General features: G+C 25.8%; 1 protein-coding gene across 1 annotated transcript in view; it reads left to right on the forward strand.

Moving 5' to 3' along the window:
* LOC101240901 (von Willebrand factor A domain-containing protein 3B) overlaps positions 1-21,042 on the forward strand; it is a 102,711-nt gene that overhangs the window by 72,907 nt on the left and 8,762 nt on the right. The window contains exons 22-37 of the mRNA XM_065812392.1: positions 156-288; positions 384-505; positions 629-679; positions 3,677-3,854; positions 7,557-7,619; positions 7,726-7,929; positions 8,959-9,108; positions 9,486-9,589; positions 10,125-10,147; positions 10,259-10,974; positions 14,267-14,556; positions 14,678-14,820; positions 16,068-16,181; positions 17,042-17,154; positions 17,982-18,036; positions 18,138-18,199. Of these exons, the coding sequence (XP_065668464.1) occupies positions 156-288; positions 384-505; positions 629-679; positions 3,677-3,854; positions 7,557-7,619; positions 7,726-7,929; positions 8,959-9,108; positions 9,486-9,589; positions 10,125-10,147; positions 10,259-10,974; positions 14,267-14,556; positions 14,678-14,820; positions 16,068-16,181; positions 17,042-17,154; positions 17,982-18,036; positions 18,138-18,199 (2,521 nt within the window). The remainder of the gene's footprint in view (positions 1-155; positions 289-383; positions 506-628; positions 680-3,676; positions 3,855-7,556; positions 7,620-7,725; positions 7,930-8,958; positions 9,109-9,485; positions 9,590-10,124; positions 10,148-10,258; positions 10,975-14,266; positions 14,557-14,677; positions 14,821-16,067; positions 16,182-17,041; positions 17,155-17,981; positions 18,037-18,137; positions 18,200-21,042) is intronic.

The following is a 21,042-nucleotide window of genomic DNA, read 5'->3' on the forward strand; positions in this document are numbered from 1 at the left end:
ATATATATATATATATATATATATATATATATATATATATATATATATATATATATATATATATATATATATATATATATATATATAATATATAAATATATATATATATATATGTATATATATATATATGTATATGTAAGATGTTATTATTATAGGTGGATAAAAAGATATGGTTTAAAGGCTTGCAAACTTACCATTACTGATGCATTAGCCCCAACCATTATTTCTAGAAAACCTACTTATATACCTGTATTGGGGAAAGATGTGTTGTCCAAAGTTTTTGGAGAGGTTTAATATTTATTTTCATTTGTCCATTTTTACAGCTCTGAAGCACTTAACTATTTTGTATTTAAATAATTTAATGTTAATTTTAATTCTATTAGGCTATCCCTGTCATTAAAACTGTAAGTGGTCTTAGCAAAGAACTGCATGCAATAAATCTACATGTTCTTGATTTGGGCTCTTACGAAGAAAAGTTAAATAATTGGTTTAAAGTTATAATAAGGTAAAAATAAAAATATTTCTTCCGTGTAGAACATATATATAACATTTATTCTATATAAATTTTATTTTAGTTTTTTTTTATAACTTATTTCAAACTATTGTTTGGGTTTGTTGTTAATTTTAGCAAAATGACTTCATATATTATTTCAAATATGCCTGTTGAAGTTAAAGAAAAGTAAGTTCTAATTTTATATTAATATGTATAGACATTAGGATTCTGTTAAAAAATAAACTTAGAATTCTCAAAAAAGATGAAATTAGTGCTTTTTATGTATGAAGGGTATTTATTATGAGAGCGTGTAGTATATAATATTCCTGCATATTGTGGTTACTACAATACTAATATATTTTGCTCACTTTAATTTTTGAAATGTCGACTTTAATATAAGCATTTTTTAGAAAAAAAATAAAAATGACAATAAAAAAAAATTCATGCTGTGATAAATGTCCTTCAAATTTAGTATGAAAGTATAATAATTATATAAATAAATTACATAAATAAGTAAATTACATATATGATATATATAATTATTTAGATATATTTGATATTTAAGATATATAAGAGGTTGTAATTATATCTTTATTTGAAATTAGCATAAAAAAGTTTTCTCCATGCAAAGGAGTTATCTTAAATACTAAATTGTTATATAACTAACTTTTCAACTCAAATCAAATGAATATGTAGGAATTCAGCACACAATTTTCTCTGAATAGTGTTAAATATATTAACCTTCTTTTCAAGTGCAATTCAATGGGAACTCACATTTCTTCAAACCACTTATTGCATGAGTTGTATGTATAATTTCTTGAGTTTGTTGCATGACTCAAGCTCACAGGACAAAAAAATCTCAAACACCATTGCCAGGTTTATGATTAACAAATTTTACTGTTCTGAAAGCTCTTCTATACTTGTATTACATGCAATAAAAAATTTCTTGATGGACAATGTTCTTTTTTTCTAGTAGCCTACAGGGTACTACATTGTTCTATCCTAGGTCCTTTATTGTTTCTTATCGACCCTAACAATCTTGTATATTTTTTGAAAAGATTTGTCACATTTCAAGGTTATTTACAAATAGTATAAACTAATCTACATAATAAACTATAATAGACATGTTTATGCAAAATTATAATATTCATGATGTTTACACAAACATTATGTAATATACATGTTTACACAAACATTTATTATATACATTATATTTATAAAAATAGTAATGATAATTAAAATAAAAACAGTAAATCTTTTACACAACATTTAATTATACACAAATTTAACATTTATAAACAGTTACAAACATAACAACTTATAACAACATTTACAGTTATTTAAAAAAAAAAATTATTTAATGAATAATGATAGATAATATTTATAATTGTAGTTATAAGTAAAAGTTTTTTAATAGTTTCTAAATTTTGTACAAGCTTACAAAAATCTGTTTTCTTTTTTTAGAAATCTATTTGAGATGCATCTGCTGAAATTAGTTCGAACACTTAGCTTTCTATAATTTCTTTTCTTCTCTTGTCCAACCTATTTGAGATGCATCTGCTGAAACATCTGTTCAAACAATTTCTAGAATTTCAAGATCTACTATAATGGCTAATCATAATATTTTTTTTTTCTAAAGCATTAAACACACATTTGCTGACATAACTTTCCATTTTATACTCTATGTTGCACTAACACTCACTAGCTACTTTAAAAGGTGTTCGACTGGTGTTAGGGTTAATTCTGGTTGCTGTAACATGTCCCACCAAACATAAGCTATATAGTAAGCATATATCATATGACATGCGACATTTGTTTTATTTTTATTAAATAATTAATTAATTTAGTTTTGCTAATCGTCTTTTTATAAAACCCTTTAGCTTAGTAAATAGCCAAGCCAAGGGAGTTTTTCTACACAATGCATTTAATGTTTACCTGTCATTCATTCTTCTTTTTTTCTCATTCAAGAGGAATTTTTTTTTTTTTTTTTTTAATTTTTTATGAGCACTGTGTTAAAAATTGTCGTAATTTGAGGCAAAAAACTTCTCCATCATCTTTCATATATCTCTGTACCTCATCTTTATATATCATCTGTTATATATCTCTATACAGCATCTTTATATATCATCTGTTATATATCTCTATACACCATCTTTATATATCATCTGTTATATATCTCTATACACCATCTTTATATATTATCTGTTATATATCTCTGTACACCATCTTTATATATTATCTGTTATATATCTCTATACACCATCTTTATATATTATCTGTTATATATCTCTGTACACCATCTTTATATATTATCTGTTATATATCTTTATACACCATCTTTATATATTATCATACACCTCATACACCATCTCTATATATCATTAATATGCATCTGCATATCGTTCATTAATCTGTATATTCAATTCTTTTATGTATAACTCAACTTTTTTAATGCATTTTAATCAAGTTTTTAAAATTGTATATATCATTTAATTTGGAAATTAAATAAACCATATAACACCAACTAAAGATGTTAAAAATACTAAAAAAATACAAAGAAGAAACAAAGTTAAATCATCAAATTTTATAATAATGTATATATCTAAAGAATTAATCTATTAAAAGGCAAAATGATTCATTTTTTATTTTGTAAAAATTTTAATGTTAATTTTAATTCTATTAGGCTATCCCTGTCATTAACTAAGTTTTGCACTGCACTCTCCTAAGTAAAAACTCAAATATGTTTTATTTATATGCTTCATATCTAACTTTAAAAAAAAGATAAAAAATGTTATTAACAAATAGTTTAGCAAGGCTAAGAATATTTAAACTGGTTTGTTAGCTACTCATGCACAAAAATAAAATACAATATTGCTTTTTATCTTAGCTGGTAAATAAAATAGGTTAAATATTTCACGCTCATTGTTTTAAAGAGCAGAAAAAAATAAGTCTATTTAATAAGAAGTATATTTAAAAATTTTAGTTAAATTATAATAAATTAGTGAAATATTGGACAGTTTTAGTAATAAAATACTTTAAGCTGAAGTTTAAAAGAAGATCAGATATTAAAGAACTGTTTACTATTTGATAAGAATTTTTGTTATTAGCTTATTTTTTATTATTGTTAATACTAATGATATTATTTATTTTTCTAATTATTGCTGTTATAATATATAAATGTAGGATGAATGTAGAAAAAGTATATGAGTACTCTGAGTGTAAAGAAATGTTATTCCAATCCTATAATGAAAATGAGTTACCTGAAAAGATTCAAAAAGACTTGAATTTGTTAGAAGCTGAACTAGAAAGAGGTCATGTATTCTTAAAACAATCTACCGATCTTAAAGAATTTATAAAACAAGTATGTGTATCATTGTTTGGTTGTTTTTTTATTTGCATATATATGTATATATATATATATATATATATATATATATATATATATATATATATATATATATATATATATATATATATATATATATATGCATATGTATATATACACATATATGTGTATATAATATATACTTAGTATATAACTATTGGTGGAGCAATGACCTAAAACTCACAAAATTATAAAAATAAACTATTAAAATGCAAAAATCTCTCCGCACAAATCCATCTTAAAGTATTGTCAAAAGTTTAAACAATTGTTTAAATAACTCATATTGTTTAATTATTATATATTGTATATATTTAAATATAAACTGTACAAAGCAGAAATTAGGAAAATATCATTTTCTCTTAGAATTGGGTAATATTCTAAGATCAAGTGATGTTATTTTCTCATAGAATTTTGTAAAATTCTTAGATCAAGTGATATTATTAAAGAAATATCAATTGAAGTTTGTCAACAACACAAAGTACAAATAAAAAGACAAGTATTATAAATAGCTAGAATAAATTATTTGACTTATTGCCCTAAAATGCTAAGTTTAAAAATCTGAAAGATAAACTCTTTTATGGACTTCAGAAATTTTATAATGGGCGCTAAAGTCAACTCAGTATTGTGACAGAGCCTATCACAACCCATCTGTGAGGCTTGCCACCTAAAAAAATTGAGCTTGATATAAATTATAGTCAGTTGTTCATTTGACAAAAGTTATTCCAGGTTAAGTGCTTCATCTTTTTTGATTTCATGTTTTTGAACTGATTCTTAAGCATTTTATGAACTCAAAGTTTGATTCCTTATCAACTTTGTCTATTATTAATTACTAGTTCATTAATGAGTGACTAGTAACTTCCATGATTTAACAGAAAAATACACGCCTAACAGGCCAGTTATTAAAAGTAAGAAATATGGCAGGAATGATTATACAGATTTGTTATGTAATGGATACAAGTCTTATCGAAACACACTGAATTTTACCTGTAATTCATTTTTTTAAACCAGGGACTCTTTTAAATGCATGGTGGAATTCAAGATATCTATTGGTTGAAAAATGTGCTTTTGACCTAGACAAAAATAAAATCATTAACAGAGGCACACAATTTTATTGTTGATCACTGGGCCAAGCGATCGTTCTCTTGCAGAAGAAATTTTGATGATATAAAAAAGTTAAAATTGGCATTAACTGGTAATTGCTTTGAGTGTTTGAAAAGACACTGTGATATTTGGAATGATTTTCGATTAGACATTGGTTACACAATTAAGGTGTGTGAAAGGTTGCTTGGAAAGTTAAAACAATTCTTCAAAGAAAAATCAACTTAAAGGCTTTCTTAGACACTGTAATAAACTTTGATCTACCTATGTATGTTTTTGTAATAAAATAATTTAGTGTTTTATCTATATTTACTTCCATGATACAATTTTATAACTGAAAATTAAGAATTCTTCTAGCAATATCTTTACTCAAAATTACATAAATCTTTCCTTATAAAGGTCATTCCTTTTAAAAAAACAAAACTTTTTGATCTGTCCTTACAACTGATTTTTGAATAATTTTAGCATTACAAAATATGCCGACTGACTGTCTAAATTTACCAACTAACATGTCTAAAAGGTCAACATTTGCCAACTGACTTGTCAAAAAGAATCTAATTTGCCAACTAAAAGAATGAAAAAATCATTGATGGAGGAGGGGGGTCACACACCCCTATCACGCCAGCCTTGCATATATATAGATATATATTATATCAGCTATATCACCTATCCCTCTGCCATTATTATTGTTATTTGTGGCTTTATTATTTTTATAGGTGACTTTAATGCTCATCGTACTAAATGGCTATAGTACCACTCTCTCTGATGGCTTTAAAGCTCAAAATGTTTGTCTTTCTCATTCTCTTACTCAGATAGTAAATTTTGTAACTTCTTTATGACTTTTTGTAACTTTTTTAAATTCACTTGTTTGTAACTTCACTTTTTGGTTTGTGTCTTGGCTCTAACTCTAGCTCACTTTTTACTTTTCTAAAAAGTCTAACAAGTTACTCCCTGACAATCGATATGGGTTTTGATCTACTTGTTCTGCTGCAGACTTGTTAACACTATAATTGAAAGGTTCTGTTATAAATCAGATAGAAACTGAGAGGCAAGAGCTATTGCTCTTGACAAAAAAATTTTATCCAGCATTAACTACCTTTTTTATTTCTGTTAACTCCCAACTTAAATAGTGGTTGCTTGCAACATTGTTAATAGTGAGTTTGTTTAAAAAAATATGTGTATTTATGATTATATAAATATGTATGTTATTTTTTTTATTTACTGTAATCATTTCCCCAAGACTGAGGCGAGCACTACATTTGTTACATTTTTAAAAAAGTTTGTTGTTAACCCTTGTCTGAACCTGTTAACTTTTTATCACAATCCTTAACAAATGAGACTGCTGCGGAAGAAGAAACAAGTTAAGAGCAGTATCACTTGTAACTTCTTGATTTTGAAATAAAAAATTCTACTATATTTTTATGCATACATACATACACACACATATATATATATATATATATATATATATATATATATATATATATATATATATATATATATATATATATATGAATATATATATATATATATATATATATATATATATATATATATATATATATATATATATATATATATATATGAATATATATATATATGAATATATATATATATATATATATATATATATATATATATATATATATATATATATATATATATATATATATATATAGGAAAAATGAGGTTGGCAGTAATAATAAATGAGGTTATTAACCTTAATCTTTAAGAGGTCAGCAAAAAAAATTTAATACAAAGATCTTACTATAAGATATAGAAACGAGGTTGGCAATTTTTTGCCAACCTAAAACACTTTTAGGTCTGCTGTTTAGTCAGCATTGCCAAATGCCGACCCTAATTCTGAGGGCTGTATATATATATATATATATATATATATATATATATATATATATATATATATATATATATATATATATATAAAATTTAGTAAAAAATTACTTATCAAATTTGTTTTAATTTTTCGCTGTGTTACATCTATCCTTATAGATGTAACTCGGTGTAAAGTAAAAAAATCATCACAAAAATTTTTATTTTTTGTTTTTACTATTTATTATTGCTCTGTTCTTTTACGAACATTGAACACTCTATTTTGTAGAATGCATCTAAAATTGTTCATATATATTCTTATATATATATATATATATATATATATATATATATATATATATATATATATATATATATATATATATACAGCAAAGACTTTAGTTGTAATAAAGTTTAGATTATTTTGTTTGTTGATGTTTGGCTGAAACAACTGCATATGGCTATTTCAGAATGATTTTATCAATGATAAAATCATTCTGAAATAGCCATATGCAGCTCATAATCTTAACATTATGATTCCTAAACACAAGCCTTGCCAAAGAAGTCTGTTGCTTGAAAAAACAAATTTAGTGCAGTGCTGCCAGGGGCTAGTAGTGTTTGAACTGCTCATTTCTTTCTAATGAAGTGAGCTCTTTTCTGCTACACTAATACTAATTAAACATTTTCTTAATGTAGTTATATATTTTTTTATTTTCAAATATTAACTGTTCATATGTTTTCTATGTTTAGATGGATAAAGAAAAGACTGATGAGAAAGAAGACAATTTAGTTTCTGTAAAGCCTAAGATGAAGGTAAGGGTAATGAAGGTTTTTTTTAAAAAAATTTATGTTGTAGACATTATTATGATATATTTACCACATGTTATCAACCATTATTTTTAGTTGCATAATTTTATAGGATGTTGGAGATGGTTCAATGAGGTTTAGATACCACAGAGTATTAGCACGAAACGATTTTGATGGTTATTATTATTTAGCCTTAGTTAAGAAGTATCTAAACTCACGTTTTGTTAATGTGTGCTTTGACAATGGTGAAGAACAAATTGTATCAGTTCGTTATGTTATATCTGTTGGAGGATCAAGACCATGCCCATTGCTTAAAGTATGTTATATTATGAAGTATTTTATTTCACTTAATTATAGAGATCCATTAAAAATAATATTGTGATTAACATACATTTAATTACAATATTATTTTTAATGGGTCTCTAGAAAACTATTGTTTCTATTATAAAATATATTAGTAATAAAAAAAATGAATATCAAGAATTCTAAATAATTGATTGAATCAATATTTTACAGATTGTTTGCTGGTAAGCATTTGCTTGCCTGTATAAAAATTTTTTTGAAAACAAAATGTGGTAATTGAAGATTTTTTGTAGTGATTTACATTAATGACTTTCTAGATACATTACCAAACATATTTAAGTTGTATGCAGACACAGATAAGATAATAAATAGCAATTGTAAAATCTAGCAGACTGCTGTACTGAATGTTCAAATGGCTGTCTTCTTAATCTAAATTAAGAATAGTATTGTATTATGCGTTTTAACAGAAAAAAATCCATATATCAAATACAATATGAAGGCATTTTGAGTCTCAAAAAAGATATCAGAGTTTTAGTTTCAAAAGACCTTAAATAGGTAAAACAATCACTTTGCCCAAAAGTTTTTTTTTATTCTTTTTCACCAGACCATTGTCCCACACATTTTATACAGAAAAAAATATTCAACAAATTGAGATCTGCGCCCTTCAAAAGGTCAAAGAAAATTTCTGAACTAATCAAGTTGTTGGTTAGTGCAGAAATGCATAATGAATGATTTCAAGAAATATATTAAATGTGCTTATTTTCATAAATTTTTTGGCGCTTATATACACATTTGTTCTCTTGAGCTATATTAATATTATTTTATTAATTTTCTTAATTCTAATCTTAGTTTAATAATGTTTTTTTTATTTTTAATTCACCAAATAAAATTAATGTTAAATCAAATTTCTGAAATAATAGTATAACCAAGTTATAGTTTTTTAACTTAATTCTTTGTTGTTAAGTGGTATTTAGTGAGATATATATAATTTGTCTTTTACTTTTAAATCTTTGAAGAATAAACTAAAACAAATATTTATTAGATAGGTGATCATGTACTTGCAAGGTGTCAATCACATGAAAGTCTTAATGGGGAAGATGATTGCTACAAACCTGGTATCATTCAAGTAACACCTGTTCAAGCTACTTCCTCTCTAAACTTTCATACTGTTGTTATGTATAATGGAATGAAAGTATATTGTTTTTTAAGAATTTTTTAAGTATTTTTTAATTTAACATGTTTTAATATGTTTTCTTATTATCTTTTTTTATCTTTATTATCTTTTTATTATTATTTTTATTTTTTATTAACTTTATTATCTTTTTTATATATCTTTGTTCATTTCTTTTAAATTTAAACATATTTTTTTAATTCTTTAAAAAAAACATGTTAAACATGGAGTATTTCTTTAAAAAAAAACATGTTAAACATAAAGCATCTCTTTTAAAAACTGCAAAATTACTGTTTTATAAATATAGATATTTTTTTATGCTTTTGGTAAAATCAATTTTATTTTTTCATTAAAAAAAAGTCTTATACTGTTTTATTTTAAATTTTTTTTGTGAATAGGTTACTTTATTACGCAAAGATATGACAAAAATCAGTAGAGCAAGATTTGTGCAAACAGTTCGGTTCATTCAAGAGGCTTTGGTATTATCTCAAAATGAGTTCAGGTTTGATATTCATATCATAAGTTTCATAGCCTCTTTAATTGTCATTGTGCTATAGTGGCTGTATTTGAGATTGTAAAAATATAAGTTAAAACTCTTTGGTTAATATTTATGGATTAAAATACTGATTAGATGACTTTATTTTCACACTTCTTATATTTTAAAAAATAAAAATACAGTGTGCACATGTTTTGAACATCTTAAACATGTTATGTACATATTTTGAATGTTTCAAACATTTGTTTATAATACATTTACATATATGTTAAGAATATTTTTAACATAATTTACATGTGTTTAGAATATTTTTAATGTATTTAATATACAATTATTTGCTATTACTCCAAAAAGAATGATACTAATATTATTATTACTAATAATAATACTAACATTATTATAAATGTTATTAATATTTATTACCTTTATATATTATAAGTTTATTTAACTGATGTTAATTATTTTAACAATTATTATTTTTTCAATTACGTTAGTATTTAATTATTTTTCTTTTTTAAATGCATTTCATTTTTTAATTTAGATTGAAAGATTTTCAAGAAAAAGGTCTATTTTTTGAAAATGATTTGTTTTTATAACATTTTATAAGTTTTATTTAAACATTTAATAAAATATTGTTATAAAATATTTATTAATATTTTAAACATAATTTTCTAGAAACTCATTCATTGTCGGAAGAAAGTTCTGTAACATCTGGAAAATCTGAGGACTATGGCAATACTGAAACCAATAGTGTCGCTTCAGAAGATAAGGAACAAGATGTATATGATGTTGTATCTATCCATTCAGAGTATGACATGGATGATACAATTAAAAAGTTAGAAGTAACTAATGACTTGACAAAAGAAAGTTATGAAAACGATACAAATTTGTTAAATGATTTGACAAAAGAAAGTCATGAAAACAATGCAGATTTGACAAAAGAAAATTTTGAAAACAAATTAAATTTATCGTTAAATGAAGATGATTTTTTTGAGACTCAGAGTGAGCTAACAGACAAACTAAATGAAAATGAATTATTGGAAAATAATAAATCCCGAGATCTAAAAAATGATCCATTCTTAACAGATATAAATAATGATTCCACTTCAATAAAAAACAAAATCATCAGTGTACAATTACTTGAAGAACTTCAGCAAAAAATAAATGAACATCAAAAATATATTGAAATGAAGTATGATTTGAAGTTTCAAGAGTTATCAGAGCAAGCAAACACACTTCAAAAAATAGAAGAATTTTTATGTGAAAAAATAGCACATCAAACAGATTTACAAAAACAGTTCCAGTTGCAAATATCAGATGATATAAAGCAGCAAGAAGTTCTATTACAAAAACAATTACAAATGCAATATGATGAACTTCAAAATAAAAAAGTGAATTAATTTTCAAATTAAATTTATTAAGTAATAAATTTTATTAGTTTTAGTGAGTTAGGCTCTAGTAGTATGTAATATTCATTATTGTTTATATCAGATAAGACTGGTCAGTATTGACATTTAAATATTATGCCAATATATATTGGCATAAAATATACTGCCTTTATTTACACTAATATTGATACCAATATCAGACCATTAGTACACCAATATTTCTTGCTACAAGGGTTGTATATAAGTTCTACATTGTGCAGTTTATTTTTTGACAAATTTAAAACATATATATATATATATATATACATATATATATATATATATATATATATATATATATATATATATATATATATATATATATATATATATATATATGTATATATATATATATATATATATATGTATATTATGTATATATATATATATATATATGTATATATATATATATATATATATATATATAATATATATATATATATATATATATATCTTCAAAAGTCATATCTTAGATATAACAAGTCGTTTAACAAGATATAACTTTTAAAGATATATATATATATATATCTTTAAAAGTCATATCTTGTTATACGATACGTTTATAAATAAATTGATTTTAATAAAAAAGGCAGCGTATAACTATTTTTTTTTATATATTTTAGATATAATAATATATTTACGATATTTCGTTGACCTATTGTGGTCAGCGTCATCAGGTAATGAAAAAAATGTTACAAAACAACATAAGACCAACCGTTTAAAAAAAAGACATTAAAAAGCGTAAAATATAAAAACCAATCAAATAATATTATAGTGATGTCAGTTAAATTTTTGTCAAAATTGGTCCCCAAGTTTTTGTTTTCACATTATCCCCATCATCTCTATTTAGATCAGTTTTCCCAATATCTCTATTTAGAACAGTTTTCCCAATATCTTGTGTTGAATTCTTGCTTTATTTATCTCCAGGGATTCTCTTACTTTTCTTATCCTGTATTCTGGAATGACTGCCAAGGTTTTAGGATTCAGCCAATCAAAAGTACCACAACATGTTCTAGAATGTTCCATGGCTCCTGAACTCTCCTGAACTCAACCATTTTTGATTTTTACAGGCTCTTTGTTGTTCTGCACTTCTTGAAATGATTTTCTTTTTGGTCCTGCCAATATATATACTTCCGCATGAGCATTTAAGCTTGTAAACACCCGGATTCGAGTTTGGTGGTAGTTTTGTTTTGTTGTTGCATAGTATGTTAATTAAATTGGTAGGTGAAGTAAATTTAACTCTGATGTTTTGTTTTTTAAATTCTCTTCGAAATTTAGGGCCAATAATAAGTATCCAAGGTAGTTTAACAAACTGCCTATTTAATTGTTTTGATGCAGTATTTTTTGAAACGCGGTCTAAATACTTTTTGGTTATTTTAATAAGATTACTTTTGTTATAGCTGTTTTTAAACAAATAGACCGTGTTTCAAAAAATACTACATTTAAACAATTAAATAAGCAGTTTGTTAAACTACCTTGGATACCTATTATTGGCCCTAAGTTCCGAAGAGAATTTAAAAAACAAAACATCAGAGTTATATTTACTTCATCTTTATCTAAAATATATTTTTAAAAATAGTTATATGCTGTCTTTTTTATTAAAATCAATTTATATATATATATATATATATATATATATATATATATATATATATATATATATATATATATATATATATATATATATATATATATATATATATATATATAGATAGATAGATAGATAGATAGATAGATAATTCCTGGTAAGTTGAATACCAGTTAACTCAAACTTTTATTATCTCAAACTGTTTTGTTTGGTTCCTTGAAATCAACTAATTGGTTACTATTAAAACTCTCTGCTTTAAGTTTAACTTTGGATAACTCGAACTTCTTTAAGTCAAATCATTTTTTTGTACCCCTTCAGCAAATTTCTTCGGATAACTCGAACTTTTTGTTTGGAAAAAAAAGATACTTTCATAATTAAAATTTTACGTAAAAGATATATAACTGTAGTCTAATATTTTTTTTATTTTTTTGTTTTATTTAGATCTGAATAGAATAATGTAAAATAATGCGATAATAAAATTGTTAAAAAATAAATTGTGATAAAACCATTAAAAAAACAATTATTTTATAGATAAAAGAATTTCTAAATAAAAGACCACTACCTTTTAGATGCAATTTTATAACTAAATAAAAGTAGTCTCTTTTGGGAAGTCATTGTGTTAAATGTTATCTTTTGAATGTACTTTATGAATACAAAAACGTCTTTCATTTAAACATTGATATAATGGTTGTAAATTTAATGTTTATACTTTAGCAATGACTAAAGAAAAATTGTCTTAACTTGAACTAATATCTGCTTAACTGGAATTCACTTTTGTTGAACGTTTTTTAAGTCTGAAATTTTTATTATTCAGAATAGTCTCCTAGTAACTCTACACGCTTCTCCTGCTAGTACTTGGCATTTTTCTCTGCAAAATAATTGTTTATGAAGGTGTTGCCTCTTCATTCATATTTCACCAAGACAGAGCATTGTCTCGGTGAAACAGGAGTTTCTTTTTCTGCAAGTTCTGCCTTTTTGAAGACAATTGATTAAAATAACTCCATGGCTATTCCAAAAAACAGTCACTATCATGTTCCAAGCCAAAAAAAAACATCTTTTTTTGGAACCTGTTCCTTCTGTGGAGTCCACTGTTTGGAATCTCTGCTATCTCACTCACTTTAGTTCGACGGTTGTTCAATACTATTTGGTGACCTTATGCAATTTTATTATCGTTAGTTGCAGTTTTTTGATGTCCTAAACTATCATTATCTCTTATGCTCTTATAGCCACATTTAAATTTAGCTGTTCAAAATTGAACTGTTTTAAATGGTGTTGCTGAGTCCCCATACACAGAATCCAACTCATCTTTGATTTGCGTAGGCACATTACCTTTCAAAAACAAATATTTAATGACAGCTTGATACTCGATTTGTTTATTTTCACAATAGCACTTACTTGAGGCTTTTAATTAAAAGTGCTGCTATCTTCAAGTTGAGGTCGGAAACTTTTCAGACCATCCTTGTATATATATATATATATATATATATATATATATATATATATATATATAATATAATATAATATAATATGATATAATATAATATAATATAATACAATATACTATATATATATATATATATATATATATATATATATATATATATATATATATATATATATATATATATATATATATATATATATATATATATACATATATATGTACAGGAATATTCAAGTAATGAATATCTTCAGTCAACAAAAGAACTTCTTTCTCAGCATGAACAACTAATTAAACAAATTTTGGAAAATCAACAACATCAACTTGCTCAGCAAAACAAAGAAATATCTGAAAATCAAGAAATTAATAAAAAAAAAGAATCTTCCAATGATATTTCTCCGCTTTTAAGTTATGAATCCAAAGATGATGTCACAGACGACTTTTTATTAAAAGATATTCCTTGGTCAAGCACATCATCAGATGTATTTAATTCAAGATCAGAAATAAAACATGATATGTATAGTACATTTATTTTTTTAATAGATTTTTTGAAGTTTAAATGGAATAATGATAATTTTTATAGTTTACCTTTTTTTTTAGTTTTTAAGTCAAAAGTTTTTATTTTCTTTAAAATTAAGATATAACACCAATAACATAATTGGCTCTCCAGAAAAACAACATACTATTGAAAAAGATAATCTTTCATCTGAACTAAAAGTTCTTGTACACCCTTTGTCAGAAGCAGTATTATTAGCTCAAGGAGATTCTGGATTATTTGTGTGTAAGTTTTTTGTGTGAAGTTTTTTTTTATAAAAGAGAAAGAAATTCTGCTAAATATAAATTCTGTTGCCTGAAAGCATAAATTGATTACCTGCAAAAATAATAGAATTTACATGTATAAAAGTTAATGTAAGAGTTGGGGCTGGGCCTGATATAATGTCAATAAATCATAATCATTTTTAAAAGTGATGTGAATAATCCTGAAAAAGCTATAGGAAAAAGTTAATTTTGACACTAAATAGTAAAAAACAATATTTGGTGAACCAATATCTTGGACATCACGAAGTAATTTAAAACTTGATGTTCATTTTTTCTTATTTAACATATTAATAGCTTGTATTCTGATTATTTCTATGATGTGCTGCCATCAAATCAGTTTACTATATAATGCTGCTGCTGGTGCCGGTGCTGCCATATAATCAATTTACAGTGATGTTTGACAAAACTTAAGTTTAAAATAAAATAAAATTTAAAACACTTTTAAAAAGAATTATATATAGTATAATTAAAAAATGGTTTTCTTGAAAGACCTTCCCAATTGTTCATAAGATTTGGTTTTATTTAAGTAATTTTTTTTACAGAAAACAAAATATAATTTTATTATAGATAAAAGTAACGGTTTGTTAGTATGCTTCATATTTTTATGAGAATTTTGATAAATATAAATTTTAAAGTCCACTAAAAAGTATATTAAAAACTATGGCAAATAATTATCTTAACTTTAAATCTTTTAAAATGCAACATAAAAAACTAATATCTAAACATATTATTTTTTTATGTTACATCATAAATAAAAAAAAGCTATGCAGCATATTGGAAAGCAGCAGCAAAAATAAAGGCAGAAAATGAAAAGTAAATGTGAAAGCAGAAATTGGAAAATAAGATTTTAAAATTATTGAATTAAAACTATTACATAGAGTCAGAATTTTTGGATTGAAAGCTAAGTCTATTAACTTTTTAGTTGATTAAAATGTAACACTCACAACTTAACCTTCTTTACTAATAGCTATAGGGAAATGTTTGCCTGCCACAGGTAATTAAATTAATTAAAAATTAATTTAATTACCTGTGTACAATTAATTTATTACCTGCAGGAAACAGAGATTTGATTGCCTGTAGAAGAGAAGTTTTATTGCTTGCAACAAATGTTTTATTACATGCATGAAAAAAATTCTATTGCTTGCAACAGAGCAATTAAGAATTTTTGCCATAGTTACCAACTTTTACCAAAGTTATTATCTTTTATAGCTCGTACTCCATTAGAATCTGGACCAGTTGTTCAAATAAGTAGCATTTCTTCTCCCCTTGCCATAGGTAAAGAGGTTCTGGGAAGATTTAAAAATGATGGATTGTATTATAAAGGTATTTAATTTTTTTTCTGATTTTTGTTGTTAAAATATATTTACATTTTTTGGCATATTTTTATTTTTTTCTTCACTATGACAGCATTGCTTACATAGAATTTTGTGTATGCTTTTGTCAGGTCATGTTTTTTTGCATAAGAGTATTTATACCCAACTTGTTACTTTTGTGTTGTCTTTACGGTAAATGATGAACTGCAGCAACTATGATGATTAATGATCCAGTAGTTGCTTAAATTTGTCGACTAATATTGCTTCAACAACAAAGGTAAAGCATTCCAGTCATTGACTATATTGATGAAAATGTTATGCTTGAATTTGTAGTTTCTGACAATCTTGCAATAAAATCTAGTTTGATCTCCAGCACTTGGTGTTATAGTGCAAAGGTGCTTGTCTACAAGGTACTTGTAGACAAGTTTATACTGTTGTATAAGGTTGCCCCTTTTACATCTGTCTTCAAGAGTTAAAGACAGAAGAGAGTGAGGAACTTTTGTGTTGTTTTGTTGTGTCTTTTCAATTTTCTTACATAGCTAATAGGTAGGAGTTACAGCTTGTTTACCAAACTCCAAATGTGGTTTGACATTGTGGGTTTTTTTTCCTAAAAAAAATTAAAAAAAAAGAGATAAAAAGGTATGTTTTAGAGTTCTGAGCATTTTCGTTGTTTTTTTCCTTATATAAGTAGTATTATTAATTTTTTTTTGTTTTGGATTGTTCACATCTGCGTTTTCATGTATATTGCATTGTTGAGTGTAATTGAGATCCTCAGAATTTTAAATTCCAAGTTTTTTTTAGAATTAGAGACTGTTTCAGTTTTTTGATTTCTGATTTTAAAAAGATATTCATGGTTTCAATGACTTTTAGGTATTGTTCGAAGATTGTTGAATTCCACTTATGTCATAGAGGATGGTTTTGGAGATGTATATAAAGTAGAACACGACAACATCATATTTGAGACTGCAGATAATACTATTCAGGTATTTTATTATTTCAAACTAGTTTATTTACTTTTTTTATTAAAATAAATTTAATCTCAACAAAGAAACCACTGTTTAAGTTAAGAGTTAATAGAAAAAAAGAATAGTTTTAAAGAACAAGGAAATAGTTGACAGAAGACTTGTAAAATGTAAAAAACTGTAAATAGTCAAAAAAGAATAAAAGTGGGTTTCAAAGTGCAAATGTTTAACAAAAAAAACTAGATGAATAAAAGCTTTTGAGCATGAAAAAACAGTTTCAGTAAAATGATGCAAATTTGCTAAATTAAAACTCATACGAAATTGAGTTTTGGTTGTTGGAAAAAGGGATAAAAACTTACTTAAACCACGACCATGATAGTATTTGCAAAAAAAGAAAAAGCAAGGCAACATTTTGATCATAAAACAGTGGCACAAGCATGGCAACTAGAGCAGATCCAATAATATTTTCAATATGATTTTGGACTTTGTCTAAAAGAGAGGAGGTTTCATCAGAAAAACACAATAATGTCAACAGTATTCCATACAAAGACAAATATAAGATTTATTGAGCTAGAGAATGGATAGAAAGAGAGATTGATAGAGCCAGAGAATGGAATTAGAGAATTAATAAGAAAATGGCAGCACAATAATAAGTATTTAACTCTGTTTGAAAATGTTTTGAAAAGTTTGAAAATGTTAGGAATAAAAGATATTTTATTTAGATATTTGATATTTTTCAACATTATTCATTACTTTAAATTTAAATAATTGTTTGTAAACAAAAAGATTTTAAAAATGGAGTTAAGCATTTTATAGTTAAACATTTTATTTGTATTTTACTTTTATAGATTGGCAGTCATGTCATTGGTTTATATTCTAGCTTGGTTTCTTCTTACGCACCAGGTAACAAAAATTATTTTTTGTTGATTTGATAAACATGTGGTAATATATTATATTATGTTTAAAAAATATTTTGTTTATTTATAATTTCTTTTTAATGGTAGGCACAGTGATATCAGTAGAGAGAGGCAGTACAATAAATATACAATTTTATGATGGTCAAACTGTGAGTATTTTGATGTTTCAAAAAATTAAATAGCCATAAACAATTTTTAGATTTATTAGTAACAATCATAAGCTAGTAATGTACTTACTTTAGTGATTTATTCTTTTTGATTAAATAAAAAAAAAAAAAAATTTTTACATGATATTTTTGTAATCATTCTTGCTTTTGGCTAAGATGTCTTATCTAACAACTTTGTATGAAATGAAATGTATGTTATAAATATGTATTTTTTATTTTGATTTTTTAGTTTGATTCTACTTGATTTTTTTTTTACTTTTTAAATATTTGATTTTTTAAATTAGTTACCAAATAAGATGTTTTTTTAATTTTTATCATACATTATAACAAAAAAGAAAAAACTTTGGATCATCAGAATAATGAAAATCTGTAACTTGAATTATTCAATTTGTTTCCTTCATGACATGAGCCCCATACCTTTTTTATGATGTCATAATATCTTTTATTAGTTTGATGACTATGTGAACAAAATAACATTAACTGGTCAGGTATTGCACAGTATTAAAGATTCTCTGAATGGCAATCACTTTTTTAAGCACTTTTCTTTTATCAAAGTGGTCATTATTAAGATCCAGTTGTGAAGAATGTATTTGGCATCAAGTTGAAGCCAAAATGTTATGTCCTTCAGAATCCTCTTTTGTTCTTTTTTGAACTTTATCTGGAGTTAAACATAGATTGTAATATTTAATGTAGTTGTCACTGTCTCTGCTAAACATATTTTTTAAAGTAATTCCTTTTTCTCTCTTTCTTATCTTTCGTCTTTAGATCTTTTCTGGAATTTTCATTAGTTTTTTGTGTCTGCTCTGTGAACATTTTCACCAAGTAACTATTGTTCTAAAGTAGTACATGGTGCACCAGAATACAACAAAAATTAGCAAAAATAGAAAACATGTAAATATAGTTTATATTATACACTATTATAGGTTTTTGAAGTCAGGAAATCTAATTCTGACATCAAAATTTAATTTGACCACTCTGACTAACTTGCTTTATGGTTTTTAGATTCGACTTTCATGATTTTGTCATCCTATTTACAAAAGTATACTTGAGCGGGGAGAGGGGGATTTGAAATCCAATTCTGAAAATTAGAAATTAACTAACTAGAACTAAACTAAAAACTAAAAAGAAAAATAATTATATTAATAATTATAGTCTTCACTGAAACTGCAAAACCTTGTAACAGCCACATCTGAGATCCACATTCTAAGAGAATCCAATCACATATACAGTATCGGACAAAACGAGTGCAACCAAATAATACTAATTTAGTTTCTTTATATAAAAGTGCTGCATTTTTTCAATTTAGAGAAATAACTATGTAACTGTTTAGAGACAAGGTTCTTCAAGTTTTATTCATCACAAAGTTCATTATTTGTACACGAAAATTAATAAATTAATCAAAAGTATTAAAAAAAGTTGATTTCCTTCCGGACAAAACAAGTGCAACTCGACAAAATGTTGACCAAGCTGTATTTCGCTATCAATATTTTGTGGCGAATCCTTTGTTGTCGATCACGGCCTTGCATCTTCGAGGCATAGATTCAATCAGGTGATCAATGAAACTTTGTGGAATCGCTGCCCAGGCCTTTTGGATTTGTTCAAACAGTTGGTCCTTATTACGAACACCTTCACGATTAATTCTGTGGTTGACGATCTCCCACAAGTTCTCGATAGGGTTGAGATCCGGAGATTGAGGCGGCCAATCCATCACCGATAGGTGGTTGTCTTGAAACCACTGCTTGACTACTTTTGCAGTGTGTTTCAGATCGTTGTCTTGCTGAAAAACCCATTTTATTGGCATATTCCATTCAGCAAGAGGTAACATAACATCTTTCAGGATATTTTTATACATGAAACGGTCTATTATTCCATCGTTTCGATGTATTAAACCTAGACCGTTAGCAGAAAAACACCCCCAAACCATTACATTGCCTCCACCATGCTTCACGGTCTTATGGCAGTAACGTAAATCGAGGCGTTTTCCGGCCGGTCGACGTACACGGCAAATGCCATAGCTCCCAATGATGTTGAACTTCGATTCATCATGGAACAGGACAGTTCGCCATTTCTGCACATTCCAGTCAATATGAGATGTAGCAAACAGGAGTCTTTTCTTCTGGCTTTTTAGTGAAATCAGCGGTTTCTTTGCAGGGCGTTGAGAAAACAATCCGACTTCAACAGTACGTCGTCTGATTGTTTGGTCTGATACAGGCAGCTCTAACTGCTTTTGTATCTCGACTGATGATATCCAGGGATCCTTCTTGACGGGTCTGACGATCATAGAATCCTTTCTAGAAGTGGTGGAACGCAGTCTTCTACATTTGTTATCTGCTGCCAACTTCCCCGTAGAACAATATTTGGAACATAGTCTTGATACGGTCCATTTTTTCACTTTTTTGTGACATTCCACTTACGTAATCGCCAATAATTTTCTTTCTTAGTTCCAACCCAAGACTGTCGGGAGCCATTTTTGCACTTGAAGTCATAAAAATAAAATAAATAAATAATCACGCTTCTCAAGGCTTACCGTGTTACATTTACCTTGTGATGATACAATAATGCTCTGTGGAACACAACGTCTTGGTTGGGTGTGGACTGTATTGATGTAATGAAACACTTGTTGTATTTCACTTCTTGTATTGATGTTCTTTGATAAAACACTTTGATAAAACTCACTTCGATAAACTGTCTTGATAATACTGACTGATTGACTTCCATATACTGACTGAATTACATGTCGATTTACATGTCTCTTATATAGTAAAATGAACCTGTGTGAACCTGTTTTGGAAGATTCTAGATGCTTCTTTTCGATGCTTCTGAAA

The sequence above is a fragment of the Hydra vulgaris genome, chromosome 12 (assembly GCF_038396675.1).
Source record: "Hydra vulgaris chromosome 12, alternate assembly HydraT2T_AEP".
NCBI classification, from domain to species: Eukaryota; Metazoa; Cnidaria; class Hydrozoa; order Anthoathecata; family Hydridae; genus Hydra; species Hydra vulgaris.